At 47.0% G+C, this 17019-nt stretch overlaps 1 protein-coding gene across 1 annotated transcript in view; it reads left to right on the forward strand.

Moving 5' to 3' along the window:
- c1qtnf7 (C1q and TNF related 7) overlaps positions 1-16362 on the forward strand; it is a 53995-nt gene extending 37633 nt beyond the window's left edge. Inside the window, exon 3 of the mRNA XM_078215022.1 lies at positions 14262-16362. Within this exon, the coding sequence (XP_078071148.1) occupies positions 14262-14890 (629 nt within the window). The 3' untranslated portion in view covers positions 14891-16362. The remainder of the gene's footprint in view (positions 1-14261) is intronic.
- The last annotated feature ends 657 nt before the right edge of the window (positions 16363-17019 follow it).

A 17019-nucleotide genomic window follows, 5' to 3' on the forward strand; every position in this document is an offset into this window, starting at 1 on the left:
TATGCTCAACACAATGGTCCTTTGGCAGGATCTGAAGTGGATGTGATGGAAACTCTGGATGCTGATATATTTGACAACTTCCTGCCAGCCACCATCTACCATTCCTTCTGACATCTGAAGTTACATCGGAACAGGAATAGGCATTCACCCTTCCAACCTGTTCAGTATCCAGTTAGTTTATGGCTGATCTGTATCCTAACTTTCATTTTGCAACCTTCATTCCACATCCCTTAACACCCTTGGCTCAGTTTTGAAATGTTCAATTAATCTAATCTTAACAGCTTACTGTGTTCCAGATTTCCACCATCCTTTGTGTGAAATTAGGTGCTTTCTGACATTTACACTGAATGGCCTAAGTTATCATTTTAAGGATATATGCCTGTGGCATTCGTGCGCCAGAGGAAATAGATTTTCTCTACCTAATCCTTCAAAACCTTTAATTATTCCAAGCACCTCAGTTAGGAGAAATATAAGCCAAGTTTATGTAAATAGTCTTCATAATTTAACTCTTTCAGCCCTGGTATCATTCTGGTGAATTTGCACTGTACCCCTCTAAGGGCAATGCTGTAGTGTCCCAATTAGCATCATTAAATCACAGAATCCCCTCAGTGCAGATGGAGTCCATTCAGCCCATCATGCTTATACCAACAACAATCCAACCCAGGCCCTATCCCTGTAACTTCACGTATTTACTCTGCCAATCCCCCGACACTAAAGGCCCGATTTTACCATTTTCATTCTCAGTGCTGAATCTGGGTGCAATTCAGATCCGACTTCGAAATCTGCTCTCAGGCGCCCCCATACACACTCAGCCTGAAAAAAAATCGTGAGTTTGAATCACGCTGTGGGCGGGGCCTATTGCACCTAAAACGCTGCAGCTTCAATCGGAGCTTTGAACTGCGCATGTGCAGTGAGAAAAAAAATTGAAAAATGTGCCCCTGTCACATCGCTCCCAGGTCGCAAAAAGCGAATAAAGCGGCCCGGGAGCGAAAAGCAGGAGCGATGGCCCCCACAGACATCACACCAGCCCCACAACATAACTGTCCCCCTTATCCACCCACCCCCCTCCCACTACCCAGACCGATCATGACCCCCTTCCCCCTTCCCTTCACCGATCGCCCGCAGAGTGGCAGCGGTCCCCCACTTACCTCCCCCCCCCTCCACCAGAGACCCATCTGGTCTCCTCCCGCCAGAGAATGATCGGGCCTCCCTCCCCGCCCCCCCCCCCCCCCCCACCAACCAGACAACAATCTGTCCTCTCTCTGCCCTCCACCCCTCCCTCCCCCCATCAGAGATGCATCTGACCTTCCTCCTTCTCTGCCCCCCCCCCCTCCTCACCAGAGAATGATCTGGCGTGCCTCCCTCCCCCCTCACCACTGATCTGAGTCAGAGAGCCATTGGAAGCTCTGAACTTACCTCTTCAGAAGCTGGGGCACCCGAAACAGACCTTTGCTGAGCATGTCTGTTTTGCGCCGAATCTGGATGCGCGAACGTGATGGTAAAGGGGAAAATGCTGATAAAGTTGGGCGGGCAGCTCATTTAGTCAATTTAAATACATGCAAATGCATTTAAATCGTCGTTGCACCCGTTTTGGGCACGAATCGGATCGCGGCCATTTTCAGGCCTTAATAAAGTGGGCACCTGCGCGGACACAGGCGCGGATCATGTTAATGGCCTCACGCTCGACTTTACCAAGTTTTCGTGCCCGAAAACGGGCGCGATGCAATGGTAAAATTGGGCCCTAAGGGGCAGTTTACCATAGCCAATCCACCTAACCTGTACATCTTTGGACTGTGGGCAGAAACTGGAGCACCTAGAGGAAACCCACGCAGACACGGGGAGAACGTGCAAACTCCAAACAGTCACCCAACCAGCCTCCCATCATTGACTCTGTCTACGCTTCCCGCTGCCTCAGCAAAGCAGCCAGCATAATTAAGGACCCCACGCACCCCGGACATTCTCTCTTCCACCTTCTTTCTTCGGGAAAAGGATACAAAAGTCTGAGGTCACATACCAACCGACTCAAGAACAGCTTCTTCCCTGCTGCTGTCAGACTTTTGAATGGACTTACCTCCCATTAAGTTGATCTTTCTCTACACTCTAGCTATGACTGTAACACTACATTCTGCACTTTCTCTCGTTTCCTTCTCTATGAACGGTATGTTTTGTCTGTATAGCGCGCAAGAAACAATACTTTTCGCTGTATGTTAATACATGTGATAATAATAAATCAAATCAAATCAAGGCCAGAATTGAACCCAGGTCCCTGTGAGGCAGCAGTGCTAACCAGATAAATGCAGTCTAAGCAGAACCCTGTATAGCTGCAGAATAGATTCCACCTCTCTTGTAATCCAGCTCAAGATTTGCAATCTGTTGCTCTGTTTTTTTTGTACATAATTATCGGCCACAATATTGGTCTCTTGAAAGACCACATGACAAACCATTTCAACACTTTCACTCATTTTATTTAATATAGTGTGGAGTGATTTTGTTGACTCCAGGCCCTCCAGATGCTACATTCAGTCAGAGATTCTGTCAGGGAATCCCATAAGCTGCAGACAGCCGGGGCCCAGCTGCAGATAAACATTATGATGCAGATGAATAAGTATGTTAAAGGTTGAGCATGTTTTTTTTTTAAAAAGTCGAAAGCTGAATTAATGTCGACACACAAAACTTTACAAGCAAGATAATGTGCTAAACTGTCATTTAGTTCACTAAAATCGAGCAACATTAAAGAGAACTGTTCAAATTGGTCCCATTTGGTTCTATTCATGTTCTGACCAATAGATATCACTTACTCCCACGTTGAATTATCACAATTTGCACATTATGGCTGGAATTTTACCGATTTCAGGGCGGGCGAGGCTCGCAGAACGACATTCTCCGTTTGTCTCGTGTGGGATCTTACGAGCCTCGGGTGGCGAGGCTCATTTTCTTAAGTTTAAAAATAAGCCTAATTTTATGGCCATATTTTGCCCATTTGCTGCAGAGCTAGGGAAACATGGTTGGAAATGAATCACAGAATTCTGACTGTGCAGAAGGAGAGCATTTAGCCCATCGTGTCTACACCGGCTCTCCAAATGAATAACTCACCTAGTTCCGTTTCCCTGCTTTTTCCCGGTAACGTTGCGCATTCTTTCTTTTCAAATAACAGGCTTCTCTTTTGAGTGCTTCAGTCCAACCTAGCTCCATCGCTATGTCAAGCACAGAATTCCAGATCTTTATCACTTGCTGTGTGAAAAGGTTTTTTCTTACACACTATTGTTTCTTTTACTAGTTACTTTAAATCTGTTTCCTCATCGTTTCCGATCCTTTCACAGTTTACCCCTCAGTTTACCCCTGTCTACTCATGTCCAGAACCCTCAGCTTTCTTTTCTCTGAGGAAAACAGCCCCAACTTCTCCAATCTACCAACGTACCTTTCTGGTGAATCTTTTCTACACTTCCTCCACTGCAGTCACATTCTTCCGAAAGTGCAGAGTCCAGAACTGGATCCAGCTGAGGATGAGCTAATGATTTACACAAGTTCAGTATAATCTCTTTACTCTTGTACTTTATATTATTAATAAACTCAGAATAATGTATGCTTTATTAACCACTCTCTCAATCTATCTTGCCACAATCAATGACTTATGCACATATACACCCAGGTCCCTCTGCTCCTGTTTAGAGTTGTAGCTCTTAATTAATATTGTCTCCATGTTCATTCTACCAAAATGAATCACTTCATATTCCTCTCATTGAACTTCATCTGCCCATTCCACCAACTTATCTATGTTCTTCCTGACGTCCTACATTATCCTCCTCACAGTTTACAATGCTTCTGAATTTTGTATCATCTGCAAACTTTGAAATTTTACCCTGTACACTAAAGACGAGATTCTATTTCCAATTGTCTTCAACTCCGATGAAGGATCATCCAGACTCGAAACGTTGGCTCTCTTCTCTCTCCACAGACCTGCCGAGATTTTCCAGCATTTTCTGTTTTTGTTTCATTCACCACTACTCTCTATTTCTTGCCGCTCGGCCAATTCTGTATCCATGTTGCTACTGTCCCTTTTATTCCATGAGCTATATCTTTGCTCACAACTCTGTCATGTGGAACAGTATTAAACACCTTTTGGAAGTCCATGTACACCACATCAACAGCATTGCCCTCATCTGTAGTTCTTCCTAAAACTCCATTAGTTAAACCTGATTGTCCCTTACGAAATCCAGGTTAGCTTTTCTTAAGAAATCGATACTAGCTTTCCTTAAGAAATCCATGCTAGCTTTCCTTAATTAACCTCCATTTGTCTATGTGACTATTAGATTAGTCTTGAATTGTTGGAGGTGATTCTCCCATCGTGACCTGCAGATTTTCTGGCGGGTTGGGTTGGGAGATGCCGGCCATTTCACGGGATTCGCGCATGCGTTCCCGATGCATGCGTGTCTCCCAGAGCCGGAGAACAGTTGCAGTCGGGACCATGCTGGCAACTGGCGGGAAGAGAGGTAAGTGATTTAAATATTTTTTAAATGTATTTTATATCTATTTTAAGTGTAATTATCGGGCCCGGTACAGAACTACCGGGAGACCCTGCTGGAGTGAAGGGGGGCAATCTGGGCCCCGCAGGGGGTCAGGCAGCAGGAGTGGTGGTGCCCCCTGGGCATGGGCATCCTGGCAGTGCAAGCCTGTGTCCCCTGGCACTGCCCATGGAGCAAAGTGCCCATGCCCGGGGGCACCTTGGCACTGCCCATCGGGCAACGAGCAGTGCCGGGAGTGGGACCTATTGTGGGTGGGCCCCAAGGGTGATCGATGGTGGTGGGTGGTCCCGCTGTCACTCTGCATGGGGATCGGTCTGGGCAGGAGGGAGGCCAGCGATCGGGGCGGGCTGGCGGGGGTGGTGGTCTGCCGAGGGGGGGTCTGCCTCCCGTTCTGCCTGGGGAGGGGGGTTTGTGAGAGGCTGCCTGCCTCACCCTAGGGTGAGGGTGGTGGGGGGGGGGGGGGGGTCGCCACTGATGGGTGCGGTGGGCTGGACATCGGGGTGCTCCGGGATGGGACAGGGACTCGAGGCTGGCCCGGGAATTGCCATGGGGGCTGCAGTCGGGCCGTGGGGGGTGCTGGAGGGGGTAGCACTGCCGGGGTCCCGGGCTGGCCACCAAATGGAGAGTCTGACAGATCGGGACCACTGCGCATGCGCAGAGTTCCAGAACTGTCAGCCTCCAGCGCGAATAGGCCCCGCCCCCGGGTTTTTAATGAGATTCACGATTGTGACCTCGGGTCTGAAGTTGCACTGAAAAAACAGTCGTGATCTAGACCAGTTTTCTCACCAATTCAGCACGTTTGGGAGAATCGCCCCCATTGTTTCCAGAAGTTGTAATTGGTGGGTTTACCCAACAACCATTTTTGAACACGGGTGTAACATTTGCAATTCTCCTGTCCTCTGGCATCACCCCTAAGCCTAATGAAGACTGAAATAAAATGGCCAGCGCCTTTGCAATTTTCACTTGTCCATTAGTTTTGAAGCTTGTACCATATCTGCATTGCCTAGTAACAGGATTTATGAGTACATTCATTTTATGTGTGCTTGTTGAATCATTTGTGACAATTATTGGTTAGATATTTTGTCATTTAGGTGGATATCAATTATTTTATCTCGGGACTAATTTGTTGTAATTTTGAGCTAGTTTTTCGGCGTACTCACTATCTAGATTAAGATATGCACCGTTTTTTCATAATTAACAGAACAGTTCTTAGGCTTTTTTAAACTATTGGAATTGCTTCCATGAGTCTGTGGAGGATAATCAGACAGTGATTAATCCCTGCTGCTCAAGGCATTTTCTTGTGACTCGTATTATATGTTTTGGGTTCTGCTGTGTTTCGTCTAGTCTAAGTTGATTTGATCACAGCCATGCCAAAAGCTCCATAAATATTTAAGTATTCAAAAAACACAATTTTGAGAATAGCTGCATTGCAGAGATCAGGACATAGGCCCAGTGGGAAACATGCCTGCCAAGATTGGAGAAGCACATATGAGGGAACGTCCTATTGTTACGCCCCAGGCTGTGCTATTATATAATTTGATGTTGCACAGGGCTGGCACAGACCTGAATGTAAGACACAAGGAATACTTACATGAGTGGCCAGCACTGAAAGATTATCAAAGACAGACACAAGGCGCGATTCTCTCAGCTCGCTGTGCTGCTTTTGTAGTGTTTCACTCCAGTTTACTTTGGCTCTCCACATGCGGGGAGCTGGCGGCCCGACCCCGCTGGAGTGACGGGGGGCCATCGATGTCGCCCAGAGAGTCGGGCGCCTTGGGGGGGTGCCCCAAGGGACAAAGTGGCAATGCCCAGGAGGTATCTTGGCACTGCCCAGCAGGCATCGGGCAGTGCCAAGGGGACAGGGCCGAATGGGGTGGGATATGGGGGAGGCATAGCCTCTGGGGGCGATCGGTGGGGATGGGAGGGTCCCAGTGCCGCTCTGCACTCTGGGATCCATGACAGAGGGAGGGACACCAGCGATCTGGACTGCATATCAGTGTTGGGGGGGGGGAGGTGTCAGTCTGCTGGGGGGTGGGTCAGGGATGCGGGGGAGGTCGGGATGCAGGGACGATTGGGGGGGATTGGGAGATCAGGACTGTGGGGGGTTGGGAGATGATCGAAGTGGGCTGGGGGGGAGTGGGGGCAGGTTGAGGCTGTCCAGGGCATGTTCAGGGGAGCCAGTGATCGGGTCACGGGGCTGGTCAGCGATTGAGCTGGTCAGCAATCAGGAAGCCGGCAGTGAGGTGCCACTGCGCATGCACCGATCTTAGCGCTGACAGACCGCCGCATGTGCAGTGACCCACTGATCGCTATGCTGCCGGCCTCTTCCAGCGTGATTCACGTTAGGGCACTGTGCAATGCACAGACTGTTGGAGATTCATTTTGAAACTCCTGCTCAAAAAAACAGCGAGATTTACTCCACTTTTTATGCAAATTTGACACTTAGAATTTTGTTGGGAGAATCGCCCCAATTTGTAATGGCACTCCTGATGGCCAAGGGATGCTTGGTGATGCATCTATTGGCCAGACTGTGTTGATGAAGGCAGTGTTTCTTTAATATTTGTATTCAGCTCACATCTCACTGAACACTCTTGGCTGTTCAAAATGAGTAATCTGGCAATCTGATTATACATTCTGTTCTCATATCATCTTTCAATTGGAAATTTGTGAAATCTACTACAACTCCAACTAGAATTACACAGCTAATAAGTCAAGTACAATTTATTACATTAGATTGCCTTTCTCTGGACTTACATGCAGGACTTTATTGCAGGAATTCCTTTTCCCACCACTCTTTTAAAAGTAATGATTTTGATCTTTCTCCTTTGTATGTTTCTTTGATTACTGTTTTCCTTTGTTTAATCCAGCTGCCTTATTGTCAATGGAGTAAATGTGGGGGGAAATGAATAGGCATCATGGAATCTAAAGTCATCAGCAACTGAAATCAGTCCTGATCCATGTAGCAAGAGTTCCACTGACTGAACCTCAGGAGTGGGTATTCCAATACTCGTTGGAGCAAGTGTCCTGGTTCATGGTGGTCTGCTGTGTCTTTCAAAACATGAGTTGCATGAGGTCACAGCCCTTACCCACAGGGCTTCAGAGACCATCTCAGGAGAAGGGAGATGGGAGGATGTACAGTCAAGGTGCAGCAGAACAGAGAGGTCCAAGGACTGTCCTAACCTTGGCCTCAGGTGTCATAATCATTTTTAAAATTCATTTGTGGGACATGGGCATCGCTGGCTGGCCAGCATTTATTGCCCATCCCTAGTTGCCCAAGGGCAGTTGAGAGTCAGCCACATTGCTGTGGCTCTGAAGTCACATGTAGGCCAGGCCAGGTAAGGATGGCAGATTTCCTTCCCTAAAGGACATTAGTGAACCAGATGGTTTTTTCCAACAATCGACAATGGTTTCATGGTCATCAGTAGATTCTTAATTTCAGATATTTTATTCTGAATTCAAATTCCACCACCTGCCGTGGCAGGATTCGAACCCGGTCCCCAAAACATTAGCTGAGTTTCTAGATTAATAGTCTAGTGATAATACCTCGAAGCCATTGCCTCCCCTATTGCTGAGAGCCTTTCACATTTGCAGGCATCTGTGCAGGTGAATCCAGGGGAAAGTGGGAGTTGGGGGGCACGTAGGGCCCAATTTTACCATTTTCATTCCAGGTGCTGAATCTGGGCGTAAGGCAGGTCCGACTTTGAAATCTGCTTTCAGGCGCCCCCATACGCACTCGCGGGTCCCATTCACGCTGTGGGCGGGGCTTAGCGCGGCCGAAACGATCGGAGCTCTGAACTGCGCATGTGCAGTTAGAAACAAATTTGAAAAAGCGCACCCATGTCAGATCGCTCCCGGGCTGCAGAAAGCGGAGAAAGCGGCCTGGGAGCGACGGCCCTCACAGACATCACTGTCCCCCTTACCCACCTCCCCCGCTACCCATACACATCACTGTCCCCCTTATCCACCTCCCCCGCTACCCACACACATCACTGTCCCCCTTATCCACCTCCCCACTACCCACACACATCACTGTCCCCCTTATCCACCTCCCCACTACCCACACACATCACTGTCCCCCTTATCCACCTCCCCACTACCCACACACATCACTGTCCCCCTTATCCACCTCCCCCGCTACCCACACACATCACTGTCCCCCTTATCCACCTCCCCACTACCCACACACATCACTGTCCCCCTTATCCACCTCCCCACTACCCACACACATCACTGTCCCCCTTATCCACCTCCCCACTACCCACACACATCACTGTCCCCCTTATCCACCTCCCCACTACCCACACACATCACTGTCCCCCTTATCCACCTCCCCACTACCCACACACATCACTGTCCCCCTTAACAACACCCCCCACTACCCACACACATCACTGTCCCCTTATCCACCTCCCCCGCTACCCACACACATCACTGTCCCCCTTATCCACCTCCCCACTACCCACACACATCACTGTCCCCCTTATCCACCTCCCCCGCTACCCACACACATCACTGTCCCCCTTATCCACCTCCCCACTACCCACACACATCACTGTCCCCCTTATCCACCTCCCCACTACCCACACACATCACTGTCCCCCTTATCCACCTCCCCACTACCCACACACATCACTGCCCCCTTATCCACCCCCCCCCGCTACCCTGACCGATCACCACGCCTGCCCCCCCCCCACCCCACCGATCGCCTGCAGAGTGACAACGGGCCCCCCTGCCCCCCCGCGCCCCCAACCAGAGATCCATCTGACCCCCCCCCACCAGTGAGCGATCGGGCCTCCCCCCCCACCAGAGATACATTTTACCCGCCTCCCTACCCCCCCTCCCCCCCACCAACCCAGAGAATAGTCTGACCTCACTCACCCATCCCCCCCTCCCCCCCCAGACAACGATCTGGCCTCACTCATTCCCCCCCCCCCCCCCCCCCCCGAGAATGGTCTGGCCTCACTCACCACCCCCCCCCCTCCCACCCCCCCCCCCCCCCCCCCCCCCGACAATGATCTGGCCTCACTCATCCCCCCCCAGAGAATGGCCTGGCCTCACTCACCGCCGCCCCCACCGAGAGGAACATCTGATCCGCCTCCTCCTCCCTCTCCACCAGACAACGATCAGCCCCCCCCGCCCCACCCCCCACCAGAGATACATCTGACCCGCCTCCTCCTCCTGCCCCAACAAGACAACGCTCTGGCCTCACTCCCCTCCCCCCCACCAACCAGAGAATGATTTGAGCTGCCTCCCTCCTCCCTCCCCCACCACTGATCTGAGTCAGAGAGCTGTTGGAATCACTGAGTGTGCCTTTTCAGCAGCTGGAGCGCCCCATTCAGACTTTTATTCAGCAGATCTCGCATACTGGGACTCGCATACTGTTAAAGGTTTAGACGGGGTAGAGTTTGTAAAATGTGTTGAGGAGAATTTTCTACATCAGTATGTAGAGGTGCCAACTAGAGAGGATGCGATATTGGATCTCCTATTGGGAAATGAGTTAGAGCAGGTGATGGATGTGAGTGTGAGGGAACACTTTAGATCCAGTGATCATAATGCCATTAGTTTCAACCTGATCATGGATAAGGATAGATCTGGTCCTCGGGTTGAAGTTCTGAACTGGAAAAAGGCCAAATTTGATGAAATGAGAAGGGATCTGGGAAGTGTGGATTGGCACAGGCTGTTCTCTGGTAAGGATGTAAATGGAAAGTGGGAGGCCTTCAAAGGAGAAATTTTGAGTGTGCAGAGTTTGTATGTTCCTGTCAGGATTAAAGGCAAAGTAAATAGGAATAAGGAACCTTGGTTCTCGAGGGAGATTGTAACACTGATTAAGAGGAAGAGAGAGTTGTATGAAATGTACAGGCAGCAAGGAACAGAACAGATGCTCGAGGAGTATAAAAAGTGCAAGAAGCTACTTAAGAGGGAAATCAGGAGGGCTAAAAGAAGACATGAGGTTGCTTTGGCAGACAGAGTGAAGAAAAATCCAAAGAGCTTCTATAGGTATGTTAGGAGTAAAAGGATAGTGAGGGATAAAATTGGTCCTCTTGAAGACCAGGGTGGTAGACTGTGTATGGAACCAAAAGAGATGGGGGAGATACTAAATGGTTTTTTTGCATCCGTATTTACTGAGGGAACGGGCATGGAGTCTACGGAAATAGGGCAAACAGGTAGGGAGGTCATGGAACCTTTACAGATTAAAGGGGAGGAGGTGCTCGCTGTCTTGAGGCAAATCAGAGTGGATAAATCCCCAGGACCGGACAGGGTATTCCCACGGACCTTGAGGGAAGCTAGTGTTAAACTTGCAGGGGCCCTGGCAGACATATTTAAAATGTCAGTATTCACGGGGGAGGTGCCGGATGATTGGAGGGTGGCTCATGTTGTTCCGTTGTTTAAAAAAGGTTCCAAAAGAAATCCGGGAAATTATAGGCCAGTAAGTTTGATGTCGGTGGTGGGCAAGTTATTGGAAGGTGTGATAAGGGATAGGATCTACAAATATTTGGATAGACAGGGACTTATTAGGGAGAGTCAACATGGCTTTGTGCGTGGTAGGTCATGTTTGACCAATCTATTAGAGTTTTTCGAGGAGGTTACCAGGAAAGTGGATGAAGGGAAGGTGGTGGATGTTGTCTACCTGGATTTCAGCAAGGCCTTTGACAAGGTCCCTTTTGGGAGGTTAGTTAGGAAGGTTCAGTCGCCAGGTATACATGGAGAGGTGGTAAATTGGATTAGACACTGGCTCAATGGAAGAAGCCAGAGAGTGGTTGTGGAGGATTGCTTCTCTGAGTGGAGGCCTGTGACTAGTGGTGTGCCGCAGGGATCGGTGTTGGGTCCATTGTTGTTTGTCATCTATATCAATGATCTGGATGATAATGTGGTAAATTGGATCAGCAAATTTGCTGATGATACAAAGATTGGAGGTGTAGTGGACAGTGAGGAAGGTTTTCAAAGCTTGCAGAGGGATTTGGACCAGCTAGAAAAATGGGCTGGAAAATGGCAAATGAAATTTAACGCAGACAAGTGTGAGATATTGCACTTTGGAAGGACAAACCAAAGAAGAACGTACAGGGTAAATGGTAGGACTCTGAAGAGTGCAGTTGAACAGAGGGATCTGGGAATACAGGTACAGAATTCCCTAAAAGTGACGTCACAGGTGGATAGGGTTGTAAAGAGTGCCTTTGGTATATTGCCTTTATAAATCGGAGTATCGAGTATAGAAGTTGGAGTGTTATGGTAAGGTTATATAAGGCATTGGTGAGGCCAAATTTAGAGTATTGTGGACAGTTTTGGTCACCTAGTTACAGGAAGGATGTAAATAATGTTGAAAGAGTGCAGAGAAGGTTCACAAGGATGTTGCCGGGACTTGAGAAGATGAGTTACAGAGAGAGATTGAATAGGTTGGGACTTTATTCCCTGGAGCGTAGAAGAATGAGGGGAGATTTGATAAAGGTGTACAAGATTTTGATGGGTATAGATAGAGTGAATGCAAGCAGGCTTTTTCCACTGAGGTAGGGGAGAAAAAACCAGAGGGCATGGGTTAAGGGTGAAAGGAGAAAAGTTTAAAGGGAATATTAGGGGGGACTTCTTCACGCAGAGAGTGGTGGGAGTGTGGAATGAGCTACCTGATGAAGTGGTAAATGCGGGGTCACTTTTAACATTTACGAAAAACTTGGATGGGTTCATGGATGAGAGGGGTGTGGAGGGATATGGTCCAAGTGCAGGTCAGTGGGACTAGGCAAAAAATGGTTCGGCACAGACAAGAAGGGCCAAAAGGCCTGTTTCTGAGCTGTAATTTTCTATGGTTCTATGGTTCTAGATCCATTATGGCACAGTTCCAGATTGGCAAACATGGTGGTAAAGGGGAAAATGCTGATAAAGTTGGGCGGGCAGTTCATTAATTCAATTTAAATGCATGCAAATGCATTTAAATTGCCATTGCGCCCGTTTTGGGTGCGAAGCGGATCGCCGCCATTCCTGGGTTTCGGTAAAGTGGCAATCTGCGCGGACGTGGGCACGGATCACGTTAATGGCCTCACATCTGACTTTACCATGTTCGGGCGCAACGCAATGGTAAAATCGGGCCCATAGTGTTGGTGGGATGGGATGGTGGTTTGGAAAGTAGGTGCCTGGGAGTCCTCTTCCTGACTCCATGATATCTGTTGGTTTCTTTCAAGGCCTTTAGTGGAAGGACTGCTGGTTAGGTCACTGAAGGAGTAGTCACACAAGATCCAACTACTTTTCCTGGGAACAAGATAGAATACATTAGCTTTTTCTTACTTCCTGTAATCGGTACTTTTTATATGGAAGAATGTGTATCTTTTCTTACCTTTGGAATATGTATTCCAATTAAACAATTCAGCAGCAAATTTATTCTCACACACCATAAATTAAAGCAGTGTCACACACTGTCTCACGCATGCACACGTACAGCTTGGATACCGATAAAGATAGCGCAATTTTACAGCTAATTCAGTCTGATGGTTGATGTCCCAGCTTCCATTGCAGCACAGGCAGAAACCTGCCTGGGGGTGGAGAATGTGGTGAGGGGACAGGCTTTGGAGGCCAGGAAGTAAGACACAAAGTGGATTGGGGGTGGGGGCGCACAGGGCAGGGCACCTCTCAAAAGATGCAACTTCCTTTCTTCCTGCTTTTCAAGCAGTTCATGAGTTGTAGCACCTGCAAGGCCACATGCTTGCATTTGATGGTGCATTGCACAATTAGAAAGCCCATTATCCTGTTCACTCTGCACAGAGAGAAGACAATGAGCTTCCCTCTTCTGGCACACAGGGCTCCTGCGACCTCTCCTATACAGTGATGGACAGTGAACAGTAACATGGTGGCAACATCACGTGCTCCAGACTGGAAGGATCCATTGGCATAGAAATTGAGGGCCACAGTGACCTTGGCAACCAAGCATCATCTTCATCCTGCTCTGAGGCTGCAGGTTGGGGCTGAGTAGTCGACACAGTTCTGTTATCACTCTCTGGTGAAATGCAGCTACTGATCGCACTGCTACTGGCTGAGGTATACGTAGGAGAAATAGCCTATGAGCACCATACGTAGGTCTGGCTCCTGCTGAGACCCTCCTCTGTCTCCCTCTGAGAAAAGCTTATCTTTGTTGCCTTTGCTCCTGTCACTGTGATTCTGCAGCTCAAGGAGAACGGCGACTAGAGACCCAATGATTGGGAGCAAGTGGTGAACTCAGAGGCCTTTCTAATCCACACCACTTCTTGCAAAGCATCACTTCCTTCTGACTCTAATTACCTTTTATCAGTTCCTCCAGCAAGACAGTAATTTCACTAACCCTGAAGCAACAGGTAGATTGTCAAAAGCACCTCGGATGCAAGTTGAATGATAATGCCTTTAAATAGTGCTGTTGGGATTCCCTTACACTGCTGAATGTATGTCATTGGTTAAAAGTTTTATTCATACCTATGAAGGAGCTCTCTCTATCCTATACATGGAGATAGGAGTCACATTAATCAAAGCATCATTGAGGATTCTCCTGAAATACATAAAAGCTGCGAGAGTGAAAGTTTTCACATACAATAATAAAACATTAAATTCTGCACTGGTGATCACTAGGGAATACATTGATGAAAAACAGGAAGTTTATTTATGTTTACTTTAGTTGGTGTTTGTTGTTGGAATTCAACACACAATGTTCAACGATAAATTGCAAGTTCTGAATATGAATTACTTAAAATCTGCTATCGTAACTTTAATCATTGTGATTTATCCCAGGAATCAGGGGCAAAATAGGACAAGGAGGAGACCTGGGCAATAAAGGCGATAGAGGACCAATTGGTAAAGCAGGACTCAGAGGACAGAATGGCCTAAAAGGAAAAACGGGACCAATAGGAACTCCTGGACCTAAAGGAAGCAAAGGACAAAAAGGAGACCCCGGAACATCAGGTGTTTGTAAATGTGGGAGTTTAGTGCTTAAATCTGCCTTTTCTGTTGGCATAACTACCAGTTACCCAGCAGAGAAAACACCCATTATATTTAATAAAATCCTATTTAATGAGGGTGGCCATTACATCTCTACCTCTGGAAAGTTTATATGTGCTATTCCAGGGATTTATTACTTCTCTTATGACATTACACTGGCGAATAAACATGTTGCAATTGCGCTAGTGCACAATGGTGACTATCGTATAAAAACCTTTGATGCCAATACAGGAAACCATGATGTATCTTCAGGATCTACAGTCATGTACCTGCAGCCAGAAGATGAAGTGTGGCTGGAGATCTTTGATAATGAACAAAATGGTCTGTTTTCAGATCCGAACTGGACTGACAGCTTATTTTCTGGGTTTTTACTTTATCCTGATGCTGATTACCTGGATGCATTAGCAGAAGATGAGCTATAATATGAAGAGGGCCAAATATTTCGGTTTGATTCCAAAGCCTTTCATAAAGATGCCATATAATCTTTGATGGTAATTCGGGTTTGTAGAAATTATGCGAATCTGTTCTCCTTCTCCATGACTCCATCTTGGAATTGGTTCAGAATTTGATCATCTGATAACCTCTGCTCCTGGAATCAGTTTAATCTGGTTTAATTTACTGATTTAACTATGGGTGATGTATCTGAGAGCAACTTTGCTGATCGACATTTCACATCTCCAGCACAAGTGCATTGGATATATGAGCGTGGGCTCCAGTTATGAACAGCTCAGATGTCTTCAGATGCATTACTAATGCCCTTGATGTGATGGTTCCAATTCAGAATCCAACCCTTCTATCGCCGGTGCAAACCACATTTTACACACCTTGACTGATTTTGTTTAAATGAAAAGTTATTTTTTGAAGAAAGAATACTTGACTCCAATAATACATGTGGAGAAACTGAAAGGATATTCTATCAGTGTGGTTTCAGCTAACTTAGCAAACCTGCTGATGACTGAAAATGCAAACATTTCATTTCTAAAGTTATATCATCAGCTTCACTTCTTTGAGCAGATTCACACCGTGAATTCTCTTCATTAATTGTTATTTTGTAATGGAATTGCATATTTTCTGGAATTCCTCAATTGTGTCACTTTTTATTCATATATAGATGCATAATTAAATGTTTTATAAAAGCAAGACAATGGAAAAGTCAGCAACTGGGCTTTCTTTCATATGTTATTACCATATTTGCAGGACCATAAGATGCACAAAACTGAGATGTATCAAAATTTTAAAATGTCAGTGCACACAAATATTTAATATTAACATATTCATTGTGGAACCGAAACAACGATGCAACATGAACTTCAACTATGGGTATTAACATTTCAGCCAACAGTGAGTGGGGTGGAAGGTCCAGGTAGAGGGAGATGTAAAAATCCAAAGTGAAAAGTTGATACACAGAGATATTTGGGTAAAGTGGGACAGGAAGAGACAGAGAGTTTAACAGTAATATTTCACCAAAGATCTTTAGCCAGCCTCTTCCAAATCCACAACCACTTCCATCTAGAAGGACAAGGGCAGCAGATACATGGGAACACCACCACCTTCAAGTTCTCCTCCAAGTCACTCACCATCCTGACTTGGAAATATATCGCCGTTCCTTCGCAGTCACTGGGTCAAAACCCTGGAATTCCCTTCCCAACAGCATTGTGGATCAACACACAGCATGTGGACTGCAGCATTTCAAGAAGACAGCTCACCATCACCTTCTCAAGGGCAACTAGATTTGCGCAATAAATGCTGGCCAGCCAGTGACGCCCGAGTCCCACGAATGAATAAAAAACGTGCATCAAGGAATAAGGTGCAGGAAAAAGATTGGAGTCAGAAAATAAATTAAAGGTTCTTTCTCTGAATGTGTAATGCATCCTCAATAAAATAGATGAATAAGTAGTACAAATGCGTTTATATCTAATCGTCATTATGCAGACATGGTCACAAGATGGTCAAATAAATATTCCAAGGTACACAACATTTCAAAAACACAGACAGAACAAAAACAGTGGAGGAGTAACCCTGGTATTAAAGGATGGCAAAAGGACTTAGTGAGAAAAGATCTTGGCTCAGAAGATCAGGAAGTAGAATCAGCATGGGTGGAAGTTAGGAATGGCAAGGGTCAGAAAACATTTGCTGGGAGTAGCTTAAAGACCCTTAACAGTAGTCACAACATTGGACAGGGCATTAAACAAGAAATTATTGGAGATTGTAACAAAGGGCGGCACAGTGCTTAGCACTGCTGCCTCACAGCACCAGGGACCTGGGTTTAATTCCAGCCTTGGGTGACTATCTGTGTGGAATTTGCACATTCTCCCCGTGTCTGCATGGGTTTCCTCTGGGTGTTCCAGTTTCCCCCCACAGTCCAAAGATGTGCAGGTTAGGTGGATTGATCATGGTAAATTGCCCCTTAGTGTCTCAGGATGTGTAGGTTAGGGGAATAGCTGGATAAATACATAGGGTTACGGGCCTGTGTAGGATGCTCTGTCAATGTGTCGGTGCAGGGATAATGAATGCACTGGTTATGAGATTCTAGAACTGTCCCATTGGATTG

This window comes from Mustelus asterias, chromosome 1 (assembly GCF_964213995.1).
Source record: "Mustelus asterias chromosome 1, sMusAst1.hap1.1, whole genome shotgun sequence".
In the NCBI taxonomy this organism is placed as follows: domain Eukaryota; kingdom Metazoa; phylum Chordata; class Chondrichthyes; order Carcharhiniformes; family Triakidae; genus Mustelus; species Mustelus asterias.